Source organism: Pyrus communis, chromosome 7, assembly GCF_041283825.1.
Source record: "Pyrus communis isolate YQ-2024b chromosome 7, ASM4128382v1, whole genome shotgun sequence".
NCBI classification, from domain to species: Eukaryota; Viridiplantae; Streptophyta; class Magnoliopsida; order Rosales; family Rosaceae; genus Pyrus; species Pyrus communis.
This window is the reverse complement of record NC_142571.1, coordinates 9,372,357-9,395,335: the sequence shown is the minus strand read 5'-3', so window position 1 is coordinate 9,395,335 and position 22,979 is coordinate 9,372,357. Positions and strand designations below refer to the sequence as shown.

At 36.1% G+C, this 22,979-nt stretch overlaps 3 protein-coding genes across 4 annotated transcripts; 2 read left to right on the top strand and 1 right to left on the bottom strand.

Annotated features, from left to right (window-relative positions):
- The first annotated feature begins 1,222 nt into the window (after positions 1 to 1,222).
- Positions 1,223 to 3,096, top strand: NDPK1 (nucleoside diphosphate kinase). Its single transcript, XM_068472934.2, has 4 exons — positions 1,223 to 1,443; positions 1,781 to 1,829; positions 2,355 to 2,586; positions 2,757 to 3,096. The coding sequence occupies exons 1-4, from the start codon at positions 1,393 to 1,395 to the stop codon at positions 2,869 to 2,871; spliced, it is 447 nt and encodes a 148-aa protein (XP_068329035.1). The 5' UTR covers positions 1,223 to 1,392; the 3' UTR covers positions 2,872 to 3,096.
- A 1,642-nt stretch (positions 3,097 to 4,738) lies between these two features.
- Positions 4,739 to 10,019, bottom strand: LOC137733556 (uncharacterized). Of its 2 annotated transcripts, none has more exons than XM_068472694.2 (9): positions 9,166 to 10,019; positions 8,077 to 8,186; positions 7,693 to 7,761; positions 7,443 to 7,558; positions 7,282 to 7,336; positions 6,516 to 6,636; positions 5,973 to 6,020; positions 5,804 to 5,898; positions 4,739 to 5,454 (listed from the first exon to the last, which is right to left on the bottom strand). In XM_068472694.2, exons 1-9 carry the CDS (start codon positions 9,263 to 9,265, stop codon positions 5,353 to 5,355), a joined length of 816 nt encoding a protein of 271 aa, XP_068328795.1. In that variant the 5' UTR covers positions 9,266 to 10,019; the 3' UTR covers positions 4,739 to 5,352. The 2 variants fall into 2 exon arrangements, with proteins under 2 accessions (XP_068328795.1, XP_068328796.2); XM_068472695.2 differs by having other exon boundaries at positions 8,876 to 9,721.
- A 9,265-nt stretch (positions 10,020 to 19,284) lies between these two features.
- LOC148695685 (uncharacterized) lies at positions 19,285 to 21,140 on the top strand. The gene is made up of 2 exons (XM_088697371.1): positions 19,285 to 20,189; positions 20,789 to 21,140. The coding sequence occupies exons 1-2, from the start codon at positions 19,285 to 19,287 to the stop codon at positions 21,138 to 21,140; spliced, it is 1,257 nt and encodes a 418-aa protein (XP_088553497.1).
- Positions 21,141 to 22,979: the final 1,839 nt, after the last annotated feature.

Here is a 22,979-nt window from a genome sequence, read left to right as displayed (position 1 = left end):
TTTCTATTTTCCTAGCAGTGCCCATCCATTGCATTATAGAAACGGGCCGGTCCCAAGTCCCGTGGGTCTGAAGATTTGGACCCGCCCCGCCTGGCCCCGTTTATTCAAAAAATAAAAAATAAAAAATTGGCCCCCGTACCCGTCCCGAACTGTGATTATCCACCCCGACTCGCGAGCCCTCTACTCGTTTGCCCACCCCTAGTTGTGGGCACACTGCAATGTTGGCTGGATATGGTTTTTGAATTGAGCGATGTGTTATGTGGTCTCATCTACCTACGATAACTTTATACGATCTCACTTTCACGATGACTTTATGTGGCCTCGCTATTTGGTAGTGACCTTTTGCAGTTGCCGATACAAATATGGTATACCTGTCATCTTATGACAGTTTTGTGTGGGTGGCGTGTGAAGTTTTCGTACATGTGGTAGCCGTCTAGGGATTTACTATTGTTGTCTTGTTTGTGCAAATTCACCTCCAGACGTTTTCTTGGTCACTAGAGTTTTATACCCAATTGGCACGTATGTATGTATTATTTCAGATGATTCATGAAATACCAATATATTTTTGCTTGTAGGAAAAAAAAAAGTTATTGGGACGTAAGGAGGATCTTATATAAATTTTATGGTAATTACCATTAACTAATAACTAATGTATAATACTTTTCTCATTTTCAGTAAGAAGGAAAGTCATAATTTCTCACTAACTTGACATCATTTTACAATACAAGCATCGTAGTCTGAATTTTTCGTTCTCTTTATCTAGAAAAAAAAAAATCAAATTTAGTGGCGAGAGGGAGAGGGGAGGGCTGACGAAGGTGGTGGACTTAAGTTTTGTAATAGGAGACGCAGTGGTGAATGTGCTGGACTTCGCAATCTTCACCTTACTTTCTACTCCTTCGTGGTTGGAAAAAGTGTCATGGATATTGTTGTCGTTGATATGCAACCGATATTTGATAGATTTTGTTGATATGACGTCAGTATTTGATATCGATACTACATTTTGTTAACACGAAATCGATATTCAGTACAAATTTCGTTGTTCACGTCGGTTCGAATCGCTTCTATTTGTAGCGGGTCCCTTCCTTGTGTTTGAAATGAAATGCCAAACTCCTCCCACAAACAAGCCCAATGTACTAAATCAAGCCCAAAGTAAATACAATGTCCTGCCCATAACGAAGGCCCAACTTCTATAGTCAAAGGAAGAAAACCACAATGCAAAAGAAAATTAAATTAAAAATTCGTTGGCGAATATTCTAGAGCAAATGGAATTAGGGTTTGCTTGTCGGCTACCGTATATATAATGCCTCCTTCCCTCAACCTTTTCAGTCTCGCAGCATCTCCATACTCAGAAGTACAACTATACTGCTCATTTGAATTTCATCATCCCCAAAAATGGAGCAAACTTTCATCATGATCAAGCCTGATGGTGTCCAAAGGGGCCTGGTAAATTTCTTCTAAATGCTTATATATTTTCTTCTCTTGTTATTTAAATTTTGTAGCTTTAACTAGTGAGAATCTGATGTGGGTTTTATTGGGTTTTCGTAAATGCATGGTTTTGTGTATGAATTTCATGGAAAGTGTTAAGGTTACGGTGTTTGGATGGTGGGAAAATTTGGGAAGGGAAAATATGGGGTTTCTGGTGGGGTGATTGAAGAACTCGTGAAATTGGAAGAATCTGTGTTGGGGCTGCAAGTTTCTATTTATCTGCATGGATTTTATCATTTGGAGTAATTATTTCAAATTAATTGAATTTTTTTTAAGAGGTTTATGTTTGTTCTAGGTTGGTGACATCATTAGCAGGTTTGAGAAGAAGGGCTTCTATTTGAAAGGTAATTCTCAATGATAGATTGATCTTATAATATTTTATGAATTGTGATAAATTTAATTTGTTTCAAATGTACTCTGACGAAAGACATGGCACAAAACCGAGGTTCTATGCTTCATATAGACGACCCCACTTAGTGGGATAACGCTTTGTTGTTGTTGTTGTATTTAGCACATGCCTTTGTTTTGTAATGATTATCAACTCAACAAATTACTAGCTAAATTTACCCCGGCTAGAACTTGGTTGAATTTGCCTTTACTTTTTCGCTGTTTATCTTTGAACAGTGGAGAAAAGATCCCAAATTTAAATAATATTAACAAAAGTTTGAGTCTTCTTATACTACTTGTCATTTAGATTCTATCTGGTACTCTGCTAATATGCTTGTGTAAGCCATGTGAGTCGCATTCTAGATTTGTTTAGGGTGCGTATCTTGTAATTTATCTAGCCGGCCCCACTTAGTGGGAAAAGGCTTTGTTGTTGTTTTGCGTAGCTTGTAATTTATGCTAAGTTTTTAGCTGAATATGTTCAGGTATGAAGTTCATCAATGTGGATCGTCCTTTTGCTGAGAAGCACTACGAGGACTTGTCTGCAAAGCCCTTCTTCAGTGGATTGGTTGATTACATTATCTCAGGTCCCGTTGTTGCTATGATCTGGGAGGGTAAGAATGTTATTCTTACCGGCCGAAAGATCATTGGTGCCACCAACCCAGCAGAATCTGCCCCCGGAACCATCCGTGGCGATTATGCAATTGAGATTGGCAGGTAATTTGACAGTTCGAATTATGGCGAACATTAATATTCTAGTCTTTCCAGGTTTTTTGTAGTTTGTTTGCATCTCATGTGATCAGTTTAAAATTTTAAGAACCCTCGATTTCTTATGCATTTGTTGTGCGATGGTAGTTTGACTAGGACGAAATTTTATTGGCTGACAGGAACATCATTCATGGAAGTGACTCAGCCGAGGGTGCAAGGAAGGAGATTGCACTGTGGTTCCCCGATGGCCCTGCGAACTGGCAGAGCAGCGTCCACCACTGGATCTATGAGTAAAGGATGTCCGATTAATCCACCGGCTGCCGCCCATTGTCATATTTTACTTTCCGACTAGTCTTCTAATGAACTTGTTACGTTTTGACTTATATTTTGAGTGTGGTAATACCTATTTCTTCGGAACCTTGGGATGCCACAGAGGTTTAAGGTTATTGTAGTGCTTGCTAAGAACTGCTGGGTTTCTATGTGTGCCCTTTCAAATCAAATTTCATATCTGAGTGTTTATTTTGTGTGTTGGTTGAATTCTTTCTAAAGTTTTGCTCGTCATAAATTTATGTGGATGGAGGGATTTACAATCTGAGTTTCCAGAAATAAAATAATTACTTTGAATGAGACTGCCCGTTGCCACTTAATCTGCCACTGCTACCACCGTAGCCACCGGCTCTACTCCTTATCATCGTCGTCACCACCACCATCTACTCCTTATCATCGTTGTAACCACCACCATTGTCAAAACCTGCTGCCGCCACCTTAATGATCAACCACCACTCCACCCCTACCGCCAAGCTCACCTTCATTGTTGTCCTACAACTTCGTCTTGGTCATCGCGGCCATTATACTTTTATATTAGGCAATGAGTGGTGATGACGTTGTAGCTCAATTAGACACCCAATCCCAAAATAGTTTGAATAGCAATATAAGCAAAATTATTTTATTTGGAATTCCAAAGCGAAAGAATTTCCTATCGTCGTTCGAAAATGGTACTTTACTACAGTGGCGAAAAATACCTCACCGATTCTCCTCTTTCTAACTTCTAATTATTTAACATTTAAAATAAAATTTATCTCGTCAAACCCTAATGTTTCCCTCCAAATCCAAATAATTTGTGATTAAGGAGTTTTGCCGTGTTAATGATTTTGGTAGTCGTTTGTCAGAGGTATCGAGAATCCACTAGGGATTTGTTTGATGCGTTGTAAAAGTTTTAACTTATTGCGTGTGAGAACATCTAACCTTGGCATAAGGTAGTTTCTGATTTTTTTAGGACTCGTAGAGAATGTTGCTTTCTTTGCCAAGGTATTGGCTGCCAATGGATGATTCGTGAGGCATCACTTTCAGTTACCCAAAAACCCCCCCTTTCTATTTTATTGGTATACACGAAAGGAATAGTATTCTCCTTCGCTTAAAGAGAAAATACATTATTTCTTATATTCTATGGCGAGATCTAATCATCATACAGAGTGAAGCTAAAAATAATTCGAAATACATTATTTCATGTATCCTATATTCTCACGTTTCTCCCTTGTCATCTCCAAGGTTAATGTGCCATGAGTTGCAAAGCTGTCGGTTTCTTTTCCAAGCTTGGCAATGGACTCAGTAGTGAGGCATCTCTTTCAATTACCCATATTCTCTTCACTAATAAGGGGGAATATTTCTTCTACGATAGTGCTATTTACACTCATTTTTATCTCTGACAGTCTTGTTAACTTATTGTCATTGACCTCTTTCAATTCATTCGATCCAACGGCCGAAAATTGAGAGGAGAGCTGAAAAGAAAAAAATGGATGTGTGGATAGTCTACCTTTTCTGTTATCCATTGACAAGGTCTCATCATCTTACTAGTCTGATAAAACGTCATTTCAAAAGGTCGGGAATGTTTTCTTTACACATTAACGCTCAAGCAATAACCAGTTAATAAGGTAATACGATGCCAAGCATTCATTTTTGCATACTCCACAATGTAATCTCATTTTTCAAGTCCTTATTCAAAAGCTCATTCCTCCAATAATTCGGCCAAGTTGGACAGTTTCATAGGTTATAAGAGTGTCTGTCCATTTATATGGTCATACGTAGACATTTTTCCATTTAAATGTATTTTTTAAGGAATACCTAAAAGATAAACGCTTAGGTTCAAAACTAGGTCCAACCATTTTCGCAAACTTAGTTTTGAGTCAATTTGCACAATGGAATAAGTACAGTTTGGACCAATCGGCAAATGAAGACTTCCTTTCGTACAAGGACATTTTCCAAAGGTATTTTGGAAAACAAGACCAACTCTACATATTTCCGAACGACAACAAATCTTTATCTTCAAACGGGGCTTTCAAGTCCCCCTGCAACTGATGACCATCATCAGTTATCAAACAATAATATTCCAGAAAGCAATCAAACGTTAAAAATCCAAACAGAATCCCATTCGACATTCCCAGACGCGGTACCAAACATACCTCTATCTATGTATTTAACATCCTGTGGCCATGGGAGTACTGAGAAGGATGCTCCGGTCTTACCCCAGATGTACGAGATTTATACTCCGCATTTCAAACCTGAATCACATCGCGCTTGTTCCAGCCTCTTAACCCGAGAAACTAAAAACCAAAACCCTTTCCAAGAACCATTGACAATATGCTGACTTGCTGCAAGAAAATTTCGGGAGCATCGAGTCATGTACAAACACCGTCTGGTTAGAAATAACAGTGCTGCCGATGATCATGTAACTAGTTGTGATGGACTATTACATAGACTCTACGACAAGCTTCTACACTATCGGGAAAGAAGGCCATATGAGGGCAAGTCTTCCAGCCGTGTTACGTCTTCAAGCAAAAGTTCTTTTTCCAACTGCCGGCGTGTGGCCTTCATCACTGTCTGTTAAGAACACAACAGGACAAGGACAAAATATTAGCACAAGAAACTAACAAATCAAACGTGTGAAACATAATAGACTTCGTCCCGAACCAAAATTCTCTATCCACCTCCACATAGAAGTGTGAAACTTCTACAAGGAGCAATCTGTAACCACAACACCGCTTTTATATACAAAATTCACCCCCAGACTCAGGACACATGATGACTGATGAGGTTTTCCGTTACCCACACGTTAATGTCATTACTTTCACAGCATTTGGGAAACTACGGTTGACTAGAAGGTTATAAAATATACAAAAGGATTAGCCACAAATGCAGATAAAGGGAGGACTTCTTGAGAAATACGTACATTGAAATCCATATAGGATGCACGCATAGAAAGCCACTGATGGTCCATTAGCTTGAATGTGATGCAATAGATAAGATCGAACGCTGATTCATTTTCTGTCAAACGAAAAGAAAAAAACATTATTACATTGAACAAAATACATGAAACAGCACATTCAAGCTGAAATTACCTGCAAGAAACTTCAAGAAAGTAGCTCCCACCAGTGTTCGTGGTTTGACTGCACATAAACAACACTGTCAACTGACAAAAAAACGTATAAAATAAACATAAAAGCTATACTCTAGAAGAATATTCACTACCACTATACTTCCTATTCCTCAAAGGTTTTGCGTTAATCAACTTACAATTATATCTATCACTAATAAGTAGGGCAAACTTCACATAGCATTTAACTAAACCCTAAACCCTGATACCTTGTTCTCAATTTAGGTATGGTTAACATTCTAGCAAGTTCTTACAGTGACCATGTACAAACCAATATCACGAAATACATTTGAATGCTCAAAACTTTAATTGACAAGTCAGCTACAATGCACTCAAAAGAACAAGAAATCAATTTTTGAGTGAGTATAGTGCACTGTAGCTGATTTAACAACTCAAAATGTACAGAAAATCACAATATTACAAATAATTTTTATTGTCGGGAAATGCAAATGTTCCTGAAAACTATAAGAATGTAAATGAACAAGAAAGAACAAGAAGAAATACCAACCAGCTTCAAGATCGAGCATTTGAATGAGCATGAATGTGATATTCACACCAGCAACCGCAAATGGGTATTCCCACACTGACCTATCACCTTCTTGCTTTCGAAGAAGATCCTGGAAAGATTTCTACAATGAAAGTATTTACTTTCAATGAGACACAAGTAGCTTATAAGATAGACCTAATGTAGTTCCCTATTGGGCAGCAACTTTACGATAACCAAAAAGAACTTACACCACACATGCAAGAATAGCCAAATAGAGATGCATATTACTGTGTACTCACACCCACAGAGGAATGATGCCGGACAAAGGAAGCAAAAGATGTGGTAGCATATAAACGGCGAGAGCATTTTTTGTCACAAGCACAACAGAAATAAACCTAGAAGTACATGAGATAACGCAAGGGGAAAATGCACAGGAACTTAAAGCAACACTTCACAATTTATCAGCCACTGCATGTATATTGTCCATGGTATATGAAAATAAATTTGTATCAAGTTACCTTGACTTCTGTCTCTTATGATTTCAAGACAACATACATATATGTTTTTACAAATGTCAAGTCTGGGATGTGTGGCAGTTCTTAATGCTGTTGATCACATTGACTTCAACAAATGGTCAGAGTGATCAATAGCATTATGATGTTAAATCTGGCAGGTGAAAACTGTATGGTGTACATAAATGTGTATACCAGAACGAGAGAGAGAGAGAGAGAGAGAGAGAGAGAGAGAGAGAGAGAGAGAGAGAGAGAGAGAGAGAGAGAGGTCATACAGGGAAACTCCTAGCAAAGAACAACAAATTCTCCAATGAAATAAAACCACCACCCCTGCAGAAAATTCAACTAACAGTTGGTAACGAAAGAAGTAAAAAGAGAAACAAAAAAGCTAGCAACAAATGAGGTGTCCAAATGACGATGGAGATATTAGAATTACCTAAAGTCTGTTGATGGATCTTTCCCTTGCCAACCCATTTCTTTCCATTGCTCAGATATTAAACCACAAAGTTCTTCTTCGGGAAAGGCAGCACTCCACAAGGCCCTCAAAGCTTCCTAGAGTAAACCAGAGAAGAAGATCTAAGTATGTTGCTGAACTATGTGTACAAATTCAGAACGAAAAATTCATGCATATCCACCCCAAACACAATTAGGTTTACTGTAACTGGAATCTGTGGACTAATATATACCTGATGCTCAGGAACTGAACTGTCATAGGAAACATCTATACGGCTCTGGAGTCTAATCAAGCATTCCTCCTGACAAAACCAAGGCATACATAATCAACACATTCCTCCCAAGAAAAATAAACACAGAAATCCATAGAGGTTAAAATTATAATTCAGCTCTATGCATAACTAGTCCATGTGCGATAAACAAACAAGAGCATAAAAAGGAGTCAAAAAATGGTCAAAAAATGGGAAACTGGAAGTATTGCACTCAGGAGATTTCAGTATTTAAGTAAACCACTGGAGAACAAGAATTCCCCTTGCGGAAGTGAAAACTAAGCACTTAAAGACAACACTGGCACATATAATGGACAAACACAGTTTATACAATTGCAAGCATGTTACCTGGACAGGGGTTAAATCAAAGGAAGGACGAGGATCACTCTCTCTTCTCTGTGCACACACACAAGAAAGACCTCGGCCGAGCCATGCTGCTGATCCTGCTACAACTTCCGCTGTAACAAAATAAAACTCCCAATGATTAAGAACATGGTTTTCCAAATCCTCAAAGGAAAGCTGTATGAACTGCAAAATGATTACATAAAAGCTGTATGTACTATACAAACAACGTGCAATAACCGACAATGGTTTTAAAGATTTCTCGAAGATGACAGATGTTAAGATCCGTAAGTGTTTCATTCAAGCCACCACCATAGATTTTGCATAATGGAGCAGCAAAACTCGTAGATTTTGCACAGTGGAGCAGCTAAACTGCTGCAATTACAATAAACCACGCAACCTACTTTAAAGATAGTAGAGCCCCCACATTTCACAGTAAAAGGAAGTTCAAAGAAACTAGCCCAACGACTTATAAAAGTGAAAGTGCAAAATAATAAATAGCTAATTAAAGTAAATTCAAATAAAATATGAACACAGACAATTAAAGTTCCACAGTCAAAATTGATAAAATAAACATGTAGCTCTTTTCTTCAATTTTTGCATACATTTTCCCATCACTTTCAGCTAGAAAGCTCCAAATAATCGAAAATCGAAGTCCGAATACAAATTTACACCAATTGTTCAAAATAAAGGTGAAATCAACTAAAATAAGCATTCAGAAATCGAAAATGTGACGAATCAAAGTTTCAATCGAACAAAAATTTGCATATAAAATTAGAGATGAAAATCTAACTGACTCACGCACCAAAGCAATCTATAATATCGGAGAACATCAAATTAGCGATAATTTAAGCAATACTACGGGCTCAATCAATCTCAATAGCAGATCTAAGCTCCGAAAAATATTCTAAAAAAATGGAGAAATGCTGAAGGAGGGAGGGAGGGAGGGAGGGAGGGGGGGGAAGAGAGAGAGAGAGAGAGATAGAGAAAGTTCGCTTTCTAAGAGAGAGAGAGAGAGAGAGAGAGAGAATAGGAAAGCAAACATAAATAGAAAAAAAGCGAAGCAAAATAGAAGAGAGAAAAAAAGTTGACTACCAGAAGTTGAATGGCAGGTGTTGCCGCCGCGGTCGAGACCTTGAGAAATCCTTCGAACGGCGACGAATGAGCCTCCTCCTCTATCGTCCATGGTACTCATCTAGTACACCATAACCTCAATCCAGAATCCGCAATCAGATCAATCACCACAGGTCCTAGGGCTTTTCCCTCTCTCACTCTCGCCAGAAATTTGAGCGAACCGGAAATGCGGCGCGAACCGGCACTGGACCGCCGAAATGGAAGAAGGAGGAGGAGTTTCTGGTTCTTCGCCGGTGAAAGACGAAGAAGCTTGATCGGAGACGGAAGTGAAGAAGAAGAGGAGCGAAAGAAACGGAGGCGGAAGCGGAGGCAGAGAAGAGAGAGAGAAAGAAGTGGTTCCTGGAGGAATGGAAGAATCTTGGGAGGAAAGCTAGGGTTTCTGGAAGATCTGGGAGTCGGATTCCATCGCAAAGTCGGTTACGAAGCTTTCTCTATCCTGCTCTCTCCCTCTCTCTCTCTTTCCTGTATATGGAGTTGTGAGCATATGTGGTGTGATGGCTCTGGCGTCGTTTTGTTTGTTCGGATACAGAGAGAGGAATCGGAGGTTACAAAATGAGCATTGGAAATATTAGTTAATTTTTTTGAATTTAAAAACATAATTATGATTAATTAATTAGGTAAAGCTCTCGGTATCTCTCTCTCTGTCTCCGTCTTATATTCTTGAAATCGGAAATATTGATAAGAAAAATGAAACGGGGGATGATATTTGAGGGCGACAGGGTGGCTAAGTATTTACAGTAACGTTTTTTATTCATGACATATTATTCGGTTTACAAATTTATTTTAAAAATTAATTTTTCTAGCATTATTAAATATATATTCCAACAGAACAAAAGTAAATATTTGTAGGACCATATTTTTTTAGAACTGGAATAAGACGACGGAATATAAATACCTTAGAAACCCAATCATGGGCTCAACAGCTCTTATCAGATTTAGCTGCACACATGGACCAACGATGCCACTATATCGTGTTTTCCATAAAGGTAGGTAAATTCCACCGACTTCACTGAGATTGATCATTCTTAATCAGCAAGATCCAAAAACCTGATCTGATTCCCATCATGGATCATATATGGAAGACCTTGCATAAGCAATGAACTTCGAAAAGCCATTTCCAACTCCGGTGAGGAGTAAGGATGATACGGAAAGCTCTATCGATAAGCTCATGACAACATGGGTCAAGAATCCTGAACGTCGATTTTGTAATTCTCGCTTTTTGGTTTGCTGGGAACTCTTGGTCCAGATATATCTCCCTCCACCAAGTGGATATCACTTTGTTGAGGAGAACATTCGTGGTTGTGGTCACTCTTTTTTTTAGGATGAGGCCTCGATACAATTAGAAGTGAACCGTCTAATTTTTAAACCTTAGATTATTGTATCTTCCGATATTGGACTACTCTTCAAATCATTCTTGACTTCTATAGAACCAACTTACGCTAGCAAGTTAGTAGTTCTAGGCTTGTCATTCAATTTTCATTTTGATATAGCTTTCTTCAAGTTTATCATTGTGTTTATGTTTGAATTATTTTAGTTTTTCAACCCTTTTTTATCATCGCTTTCCTTATTCTAGGCTTGTTATCTAATTTTCTTGGTGAGTACTTGTTTTCTAGCTTTTTTAGATCCTCACGTGCAGTGAATTTTTAAGGTTAATAAATGGATAACATAAATTGATCAACATGAATTGAGTAACGTGAAACATGTGTAATTTTTTAGCTATACACATCACAATTTGGCTATAATACCAGGAAAGAAGTTTGACCTATTAAAAAGTGAGGAAATATCACATGGGGTGTAGCCAAGCATGGTATCATGGCATGATGGATCGAATTCATTTCTGAAGAGTCCCTACCAGCCTAACATCATTTGGTACATTGATTATCAAATCTAAAGGTCCACAGGCATCGCATGGGTCTCCAACAAAGTTTATGTGCTACTTTATATAGTGGGTGCGTTAACAAGTAGCGTGTTTGAAAGTATGTCTGATTGAAATTTTTTTTGATGAAAATGTTTTTAGAATTAATTAATCTTAGTAAAAAACATTTGAAGTTTTTACCACGAGATACTTCTTTTAAAATGTACTTTAAGTGTTTTTAGTACTTAAAAACATTATTTTTTGTCAAATGATAGATTTTGTTATATTAAATATTATATTAGTCATTGATGGGGTTCGAACACACGCCGTAATGCAAATGATCAACCCCTTTCCATCACTGTGGTAAAGGGCCAAAAATATTTTCAGTCATTTTAAAAACACTTCCGAACGAATTCTTATAACTATTATGTTGTTAAGCTTGATATTTATTGACATATTGACATATTTATTGACATATTCTTTTTGAAAAGACTAATTACATGACGAAGAACGCAAAACTAATTATTAAACTAAATCTACACTACCGTTTCAACAAATTTTTTTTATTAAATGGTGTGCGTGGTGAGAAAACAAAACTAATCTGAATCATATACATAGAAAACTGAACGAGATATTTGAAGACATCAATCAAGATTCTAACAATAACATTTAAAAAATATTTAATATATGGGATTTGCTTAATTAAAAATTAATATATTTTAATTTACACTTGGGAAAGGGATATGATTAACCCTGAAAGTTGTGGATTAAAAGAGGAAGACAGTAAACGAATTCTACGCTCGTATTTCACATGGCATGTCCTGAGTTTGATTCCTATGGTGAATCACATGATGATGGTCAGAAGGTTGAAATGTCTCTGTATTCTTCTTGGCCTCTGGAAAGGTAAACTGTCGTGACGAAGACACCAACTGAAGTTAAAAAAAAAAAAAAAAAAAAAAAAAAAAAAAAAAAAACAAACAAACAAACAAACATACCACATGCACATGTTTTTTGTTTGATCACATGCATATTTTGTAGATATTATACTCTAAAATATAATCTCACCATTCACAAATATTACAACACATCGATTATAATATTACATGACGATATATGCAAATATCATTGTAAAATCTTTTTCAAGTATTCGGCTTCTGATAATATGCAATATCATCGTGGGTTGCTTCTTCTTGAGAATAAAGGTGGAAGATAAGAGGGTTGCTTCTTCTTTAGAATAAAGGTGAAGGTGGGTGCAATCCTTAGTGCGTGCATGCGTCCTTGTATATATCCCCACTCCATCACACTAAAGATAAAAGGTATGAAAAAGTTTTATACTTTTTTCTCCACTTTCTTCCATTGGATACTTGGAGTATAAGTAAATTCTCTATAACGTTGAAACATTGCCTTCCTTCGTTAGATTACATGACACTTGGCGCACGCTAATCGTACGTGTAGTGCAAAGCGAAGCTGGATTCGCAGATTTTTCCATATACTCGAGCACGAGCCAGTACAATACATATAATAATATAACTAGGGAGAAGTTTCTCTTTTTTACATATGTTCCTCCATTTACATTATTTTTGGAGCCAAAAAATTATAGAGCTAACACGTAGATTATTTTTCAAAAAAGATAAAACTGTTTCTATTAAATGAGGGGCGAGCAGCTTCATTCACCACGTCCAGCTGAAGTAGAGCAGACAGAGATCAACGACTGCTCAAGGCATGATAGAATAATCCCTTATTCTTATCATAAATACATTTCTAATCAGAGATGACATCTTTCAAGTAAGTTATCCTAATTTCATTTATTTAGAATATTTACCTAATTACTTCCAGATATTTATTTACACAAATATCTTGAAATATTCTCATCTAAAATATCACATAGGGCCTGCCGCCTTGAATCCTAGAGGCCGGCCCATCTCCTCCATCTCTCCTATAAATATATCATTTATCTTCAAAATTCAGTAAACTTTAGCTACCCCTAAAGTAGATTTTTGCTACCCACAAACACTCAAACACATTCTTTTCAGAATTTTAATTTTGGCATTGGAGATTCTTCGAACAAAGCTCCCCATTTATCGTGGGCGCGTGAGGCTTTTGATCTTAACGTTAAGTGTTACTATTTTACAAGTGCAAATTCATCAATCAGAAGAAGGCTCACATTATGATATTGTGATGTACCACTGCACCAGTCCATGTTTGAATACACTGAAAATTTTATTATGGACTCTCTCCACAATCTACATCACTTTGCTGAAAACAAGAATCCTATGAAATTTGCCATCCGATCGTGTGAGCTCTGACGATTATGATGATTTTTAATGGAAATTGACATTGACTTTTCAATTAACAAAGGCATATATGGAGCTTTTGTTTTTTATTTTTTATTTGAAGAAGAAGAACATGGAGCTTTAGTTTTATTGATCAGTCGTGTTATGCCCGCCATGTACCTGTAGGGAAAAGTAGGCCTTTTGAATTAAAGGCCTTCTAGGGTTTTAGCATTGTCGGCCACAAGGAAGGGTGGTAGGGTATTCGGGTTGAAAACTTTTAGGGCTCGTGAGCATCTCTGATTCATGTTTCATCCATTTGCTAAGTACCACTGTGACCCGTTCGAATGAGAGGAGGATATTGAAGGAAAGGGAGATTTGGAGGGAAGAGACTATAAGTTTTTTTTTTCTTTCTTTTTTTAACAAATGATATATCTATGGTAAGAGAAAAGGATAGAGGGTTGGATTTAGCTTCACAATGGATTAGTAATAATGTGGTTCAAATTCGTTTTTTTGCGAGAATAAAACCTAAGATATCTCACTTACAATTGAAGAAGAATACCACTAGTACGTAGTACTAAGTGAAAGAAGATCCTATATGTTATTTTCGAAAGCTAGAGCAGTTGCCACGCCAAGACCGCGCAAGAACCTCACAAACTTTGACCGTCATATCCAAGGTTGGGGAAAGGAGGAGAGATTGACCAATATTACTAATTTATTAGTGTGAAAGAAAAGGGGAGTGGAATATAAAGTGAGACATATTTTTGGGATAATATTACGTATTTGATTTAAAGAGTAGAATATAAATTTATGGTCAAAGATTGATGCCATGACTTACTTCATGCGAAATGAATTCCCAGCAAACTTATGTTAAATATTGTCGGATGCATGTATCCATGAAGACTTAGTGTTCCGATTATAATCAACATGACCAACGAGTTAGATAATATAAGCAGTAAGAGCGTCTTAAAAAGAAAAATATAAAATGCCTGACATTGTGTATTGTATATTTTTAGTTGATCGGAAACCTTTAATATAATGTCATGTATCAATAAATTTTAATGTTGACCCCGTAAAATTCATAAAAAGAAAAAACGAGCTCATGTCCATTTGATTTTTTTAGGAACGAGAAGATTTATAGAGAATAATATATTTTTTTGGAGGTCGGGGGCCCGGAAGACTGATTGCAGTGCATATAAACATTCATAAAAAATGAGTTAGGGTACAACTGTGCACCATCAAAGACATCACATAATATCACTATCGATGTTATGCGTGTAAAGCCCTGCATGCATATCACGCCATTTGGTAGAAACCCGAAGAAAAGTGACCGGCTTTCCAGAAAGAAAAAAGCTACATATTTCTTTTTCAGGTCAAAGAAAACCCCACCTATGCAAAGTCTTTTTCTACTTTTTCTATTTAAAAAGAAATAATGCTTTCACAAGGTTTTTTTTTTTTCTCTTTTTTCTTTTTTTAATATTCAATCAACTACCACTTTTGACCTAATGCGACTTGGCAAAAGGATGAGGAATCTTTTCGAATTTATTCGTTGATCGTATACCGTATAATTAATTCTCGTTAAAAATTTATTGATGTTTAATTTTAAATAAAAAAATTCAAAATAATTTCTAATCGAAAATATACGATGAACGAATAGAATGTGAAAATCCTAATCTGAATGGGATCCAAATTACCAAGGCCAGCTCATGAAAAAGAAAGGCATGGTTATCAAATTTAGAAAGACTAGCCTTAATGCATGTGTTCACACATGTACATAAAGTATTTTTTGAATCATGGGATGCTACGCACAACTTACACGTTTTAAATGTATTTGTATGCGTGAATTGACAAAATGAAACTTAAATATTTGAAGTAAATGAATAATCTTATATCATGTTAGAAAAAACTCCTCACAAACCAATCAAAGCAGTTGAATTCACATAATAAAATTGATCTTTCAATTTTCATCTACATTCTATTGAATTTACATTAAGAATAGAGAAAATAATATTTAATAAACAACTAATTGAATCACATTATTACTAACTCATTATGAGGCTAAGCCTACCCCTCCCCCTTCTTGTAAATAATGTCGTTTGTTCAAAAAAAAAAATCATGTGACAACTAATTTGATCACATTATTATGCGTGTGCGAAATACCTTTTTTTATAATCAGCATTACACACCTCTTAAGATGTTTTGAACTTGTTTAAAAATAGAGAAAATAATATTTAATGAATAACTGATTGAATAACATTATTGCTTGCCTATTGTGAGATACTAATTAAAAAAAATTGTACAAAATCAATTAATTATTAAAAAACACTATTAAAATGATGAAAATACCCCTACATTATTTGGTGCATTATTTTGGATTGCTTTTGAAATTTTTTGTTTTGGGGGTATTTTTGTTCAAAATTTTTTGGTGAAACTTGTGATCCAAAAGGAGTTGTTAGCTTTATATATAAAGATAAAAGTTTCCGTATACCAGAGAACACGAATATAAGAATTTACTTAAGCAATTCTTATTACAAATAATATTAGCTTTAATTTGCTTAAAAAAGGAGCTTAATTTAAGAGATTGGATCACGCCATCATGATTAAACTAGTAAGAGCAAGAGCATCTTCTACGATATTTGGGTGAATTTATTTAATGAATATGGCACAAAAATTCCAACTATTCATTGAACCCTTTCCTTTTTCAACTCACATCACATTGCTTATGGAAACTTTTATTCAGCTACTTATTGAGATATATTTAATCAACGTATGAAATTGGCATTTGGTTGCAAAGCTTCTAGTATCCAACAAAGTGGAACACACGTTTGTCGACGCAATCATGTGATATAGTTAGTCAAAAACCAAGATAAGAAGATGTGGTTCTCATGTTGCTTCAATCATAACAATATTGTTTTCTATTGTTTGCCATCTGAAAACTACGTGGAATGTTTATTTGATCAAGACCCTTGCCTCATCACATTTTTATTCAACATAAAGCAACTGTTCAAGATTTCACATTGCTCATTGATAAAATAATATGCAATTAATATATAGAAGTTAACGTCTCGTTGAGATTTTTTATAATAAAATCTAATATGTAGTAATAGATGATTAAATTAAAATAGTATCGATGATGTCGTTTCCAAAATCAGAAACTTCATATTCTATGTTGGTCAAAAACTAGGACATTCTACAGTTTGGATTAACCGTATTAAGTATATAGCTTAAGATTTAGGGTGTTTATTTTATGAAATATGATGATTTTTTAGTTCTCTGCATTTATTAAATGTGATACGAGAATTATTTTATTGTTTAACTTTTTTTATGGGTTTACTAATGCATATGAAAAAAAAAAATATGTGCGTTCTCTTGAAATTTGTAATCAAATACCTATAAATCAGGAATAGATCAAGTGGGAGTGTTAGTTGATCCAATTTCCTTTCTTTACTTCTCATGTTTTTAAATTCTCCAATTCCTTCATTCTTCCATTTTTTTGAGAAGCAAACATGCCTTAAACTGAGAAAGATATTATGAAAAAGAAATGTATTTTGGTTCGTTTGGATCCTCACTTCAAAGGGAGTTCCAAGATGAAGTTCGGACTTTTGATTATTACTTCGCAGCTGGAAGTAAGCTACACGAACAACATCCACCACCCTTGCAACCCACGACATTTGGGGGAGAGCAACATACCACTGAACAGCAATGTAGTAGGACTCAGGGCCCATTTCATTTCAAGAGGAAGAACAACCCACAAATTTTGGGCCTAAGGCTCCACGGAGTGAGTTGCGGCCCATGGTTTTCAGTGAAACAGAGCAGCAGCTAGTGCGGGAATTATCCCCATATGGTGTACCGATTTAGAGTATGGGCTCATTTGCGATTAATACTCATAACCAATCGTCTTCCACACCGGATGCACTACCACTTAGTCACCTCCAGAGCGTATTAACCGAGGTATCCCTAAACCCACTTAGTCACCTGTCTAAATCAAATAAGTAATTCATATATCAATTATCTACTATATCTATTCCTTACAGTGTGCAAGAGGCCTTAGTAGATTCTCGTTGGAAAAAGCAATAAACGAGGAATTAAGATCATTGAAGAAGAATGTTACCTGGGAAATAACAAATTTTGTTAAGTACTAGGTTTATTGTTTGGCTTACCTTGTCAAAAAATTGCAAATCTTACCACACATGCTCATAATTTAGAGTTAGGGGACAATGTTGATCTTGGATTTCTGCTGGAATTAAATCATCAAACCACCAGCTATCTTCACCACAAAAGGTTTGAATCATACATTTGCATATGCATGTCAAGCATATTTTTCCAAAATCATTTGTCTAGTTAAAATTTTGGTCTATTTTTCCAGATGTCTAGGCACGCAAAATAAGACAGCCTATATGGCCCTTCTGACACATTTTCTTGTGTGTGGATCTCTCACCCTTGATCTGGGAAGGTCTTTTTGGCTCGTGACACGCGTCTCCTTATTCCCCTTGTTTGAAACATTCATCTCCTCCATTATAAGTGTTTTCAAGGTTTCATTTGTTCCTTGGTTAGGTTTTTTCACATTTTCAAGAAAAGAGTGCATTTAGCCAAGAGCTACCTCTTAAGCTTCCAAGCCAAAACGCTAGCCACAAAACCATCTCATGCATGAATACTCAATCACTACATATTAGGGTTGCATTGTATTCATGGTTTTCCACTAAGTTCTTAGGCTAATCTTCAAAGTTTCATATCTTTCTTAGACTAAGCATTTGGATTCATGTTAGGTTCTTCTTCAACTGTTAGACTGGAGAACCGGATTAGTCGTTGAATCCTCATTTCATGAGCACATTATAACATCATATCATTTCATTGATCATGTTGATATCGATACCACAAGGTGAATAGCTCAGGAGGAGCTGCCACTTCGTGAAGACCAAATGAGTTCATCTCATGTAAATCAAGGTTGCACAAAGGTAAAGTTGCTCCATAGATAGGGGTCTAGGAATTAAGCTTGTGTGGTCTTTGTATGAACCTTGTTTACACTAGTGGATTGGACTCAGTAGAGAGTTGCCGGTTTTTTAACCCAAATGTGGGTTTTTCCAGCTAAAATTTCCTTATTAATACTTTGCAAAGTTACCTTGATGTCCAAATAATCATTGTTAGAGATAAACTTTGTAAGGTGCGCTAGTATTGACACTTTGTTAACTAAGTAAACTTAACTCAAGAACAAAGGCTAAAACAATAACTGGAGATCATTTGTTTTGCTTTAGCAATATCGGTTTACTTGGTTTATATGCTTGTGGCTATTTAACAACTTGTACTCAGTTGACTAGTTTGTCTGACTAGTCAGTACAATTGCTTCTAAGTTTTTATTGTAGGGTAATCCACCTGGTACCATTTTCAATTGGTATCCAAGCCTTGCTCTAGTCTAGACATACATAGAGTAATCTTTGGGATTTTATTGGTATTGGGTGGTCTCACATTATGGATAGTGATCGTGTTTCTGGATCGTGTAACTCTCCTCCATTCTTTGATGGTGTGAACTATGTGGCATATAGTGAGAAGTTTCAAATATTCCTTAAGGCACATGATTTTCTTGTTGATTATCTTACTCTTAAGTAGAGAGCTCATTCTAGGTTATTAATGGGGAGTTGGTGATCAAACCTAAAAGTGAATGGACTACTGGTGAAGTGACATCTGCCATGGCAAACAGGAAGGCACAAAATGCCATTGTATCAGCCATATCACCAACTCAGTTTGCTCATATTCACTACTGTACGACTACCAAGCAAGCTTGGGATAAACTTTGAAACCTTCATGAAGGTGACAAACAAATGAAAGATTTGAAGCAAATGACCCTTTCAAAGTTTGAATATCTAAGAATGCTTGAGTCTGAAACCTTCTTTGCCTTCTATGAAAAAGATTGAAATGTTGACAAATGAAGTCTTGGGATTAGGGAAACCAATCTATGAAATGACAATTGTTCAAAAGAACTTGAGATCTTTGCCCAAAAGATTATCAGCAAATAAGGATGCCATCCAAGAGTTTCAAGATTTAAATGAGATTAAACTCGGGAAGTTAGTTGGGAAACTCATTACTTATGAGATGGAGCTTAATATGGATGAAAGTGTCATTAAAAAGGGAAAAGATGTCACTTTTCAAAGTGTTGATAACATTAACATTATAAGTAACTCTTGTGACTTGTTTTCAGAGGATGATCTTACCCTATTTGTCAAGCAATTTAGAAGAGGTCTCAAAAACAAAGGAAGGGGTGCCAAGTGGTCTGAGGGGTCATCAAACAATTGTGGGAAACCTTTTTTTGGTGAAAAATCTAGTGATTCTTCAAGAAAGAAAGACATAAATCCATCAAAAGTTTATGGTCCTTGCTATGCATGTGGTGGAAGTGGGCACCATGCCGTTGAGTGTGCCAACACTAGACTTTTTGGTCAGAAATATGAAAAGGCTATGATGGCCGCTTGGAGTGACATTGATGATCAAGATTATGTGTCATCAGACAAGTCATCAAATAATGAAGAAGAGATTGATGCATTCATTGCATCTGTTGATGAAGCATCTTCCAGTGAAAAAGATATGTTGTTGGATGATACTAATGTGTCATCATCTCAGGAGTTGTCAATCTTATATGAATCACTATTTGATGAGATGTGTGTTTCATCATTGGATAATGATGAGCTTACCAAAAAGATATTTGTGTTGCAAGAAAAGGTTGTGTCTCTTCGACTAGTCAAATCAGAACTAAGTGACAGAATTATACAATTAGAGGCTGAACTTCACAAGCTAAATGAAAGAGGCTTCTTCTATGGTGATGATGATGAAAATGATGACTTAATGGCTTCTCTTGAAGATCATGTTCAGAGGTTAATGCGCACGAAAGTCTACTTCAACAAATTCATTTGTTGCGGGAAAACAATGAACTGTATTAAGAAACTAATTTGAAGCTGACTTATGAATTGAATGATGCTACTTGCAAGTTAAAATGTCTGTCTATGGGTGCTGACTCATCAGAAAGAGCATTCGCTACAAGAAATCAGTTTGAAGATGATGATATGGTTGCTTGTGATGAAAGCAGTTCAAGTTCCATGGGTTTGAACTTGCATGCTTCTAAGGAATTATATGTTATATCTCATTTGGCTAACTCTACTTCAGGGTCTAGATTCGTTCCCAAGTGTCATCATTGTGGTGATCTTGGCCACATTAGACTTAGGTGTAGAAAACATCTGGAAAGGAAAAAGGATCTAAAGAACCAAGTGGAGCGTTTAACTTTAAAGGTCAGCAGAATGTCCAATATTGTTAATTTTTCAAGCTCAAGAAATGCCAAGTCAAGTTCAAGTGGTTTTCAACGTGGATTTGGGAAGTGTTTGATTGCTTAAAGTTCAGCATCATCTTCTAGGCCAGACACCTAGCACCTTAACAATGGTTTCTCTCATCATATGACTGGTGGCAAAGATGCTTTCAGGTCTCTTATATCATTTAAAAGTGTTATGATTGAGTTTGGTGGAGGAGACAAGGCTGAGATTGTTGGAAAATTAGTGGTGGAAATTCATGGACTTCCTATGCTTGAAGATGTTTACTATGTGACTGGGTTGTCAACCAGTCTTTTTAGTATTGGTCAACTCTGTGACACAGTGGTCAATGAAGTTTGCTTTTCCAAGACAAGTTGCAAAATTGTTGATAAATATGGGAAAAACATATTGGTGGTTCCAAGATTCAAGGAAAATTGCTATACAATTGTTGTCTCTGGGTGTGATGATTGCTCAAGTTGGAACACTAACTCTTCTCAACAAACGGTCCAATGTGAACAATTATAAGTCTTCATCTCTGAATGTTACTTGTGTGAACCTTGCATTTTGGGAAGGTATCCTATTATATCTCACACAAAGGGGTATCACTCTGATCTTACCAAGGACTATTATCCAAAGAATGAAATTATGTTCATTCAATCTCTATTGTAGATTCATGGTGAGCTGCCTCTCATATTGACTGCTGGAGGTATTACAACATCAAGGTATTCTTCCCTCTTTTCTGTGAATGCAAACTTTCCATATACCTTGTTTGATTGCATCTCTGTAATGTGGGTTGTTCTTCTATAACCTTAACTTGATTTATTATATGTATCTTAATAAAATTTGTGCATTAGATGTTTGGATGATAGGTTTCTGCAAAGAAATGTTTTTGTTATAAACTTGATGCCATGTGAGGAATAGCTAGCTGTGTATTTCATAAGCCTTCTCGAAAATCAAAGACGCAAATGACTTCCATGGTCTATTGACTTGTGTGTTTTTGACTAAATAGGTTATGTAACCTTGCTTTCATGTTGTTATTCTACTGCATGTTTCTTTTCTTGTTCTTTGTATGTCTTGTCAATTAACTCATCAGTTAAGTTTGTGTGTGACTTTGTGCATTTCTTAATTGTCTCACTTGTTGGCATTTTGTAGATTAGCCTTGATTAATTCCTTCCTTGTGATCTCAAAGGTTCTCCTTGTTATGGCTAATAGCTTGTGAAAAATCTTTGTCTCATTTGATAAAAGAACTTGTTGATTTGAGGGTTAGACTTACTTTGGTCTTGATTAAGGTGTAGTGACAATTCTTCTCCATGAATTGGGCTAAGTGTCTCTTCCAGTGTAAAACACCACCTAGTTTGTTCTTCATTGTGCTTAGATCCTCTCAAAATTAAAATCATTTATCTGAGCTTCAACCACTTCGCTCATGAGCAAAGTTCTCAAAAATTCAAAAAAAAAAAAAAAAAAAAAAAGGAAAATTCTAGATTTCTCAAAAGTATTGTCTCATGCAATGTCATGATCATTCAATTCCTCTCTCCTTATCACAAGAAAGTCTCAAAATGTGTCTTAGATTGTCAAAGTGCAATTCTCAACAGTCCTATCAATGGTCATGTGCACCGCATCTCATTTGTCAACTTAAAAGTTCTAGTCTTAATCTCAATGGGTTATTAAAAGTTTGGTTAGCTTTTGAATTAAATCTTTGCTTATTTGCGTGTAACTTAGTTTTCAATGGCTATCACCAATCCTTTTTTCCCTACCTGGACACATGTTGGATGTGGTATGAACAAGTGTTAATCTTGTTGTTCTTTCATTGTGTGTTCGCAAAGAATTGTTTCTGAAGCATTGCATTGCATGTTTCTTTTCAAATGTACTTGCTTTGTCAAATACTTATTATCAACATTGTCATGGAAGCTTGGTGATTGAATCTTTTTATTCTTGGTCTTTTCTCTTGAAATTCACAGTTGGTTGTAGCTAAAATGGTACTAGGTTTGTATTTGTAGCTTGTTTTCTTATGTTTGTGTGTTGTATTCTCTTGTGGATACATCTTGTTGCACTTTATTAGTTGTGTTGTAGCTCTCTGACTAGTCATGCTGTCTAATAAGAAAGGTAAGGTTCGTTAAGGATATTTTTTTTTTTACATCGTCTGTTTTTAACTGGTGCATCTCATCCATTGGTTTTTCATTGCATGGCTTATATTTCTTCACAGTGTTCTATGTTTTAACCTTCTCTTACCCAGCTAGATTTTTACCTTTTTCATTTTGTGTCATTTGATTTGAGTTCCTTTTCCCTTATTTCTCAAACTCTCAATCCATCTCACCAGAAAATTTTCCATACCAATGGCTGGCAACTCTGCTTCTACCCTTGCTC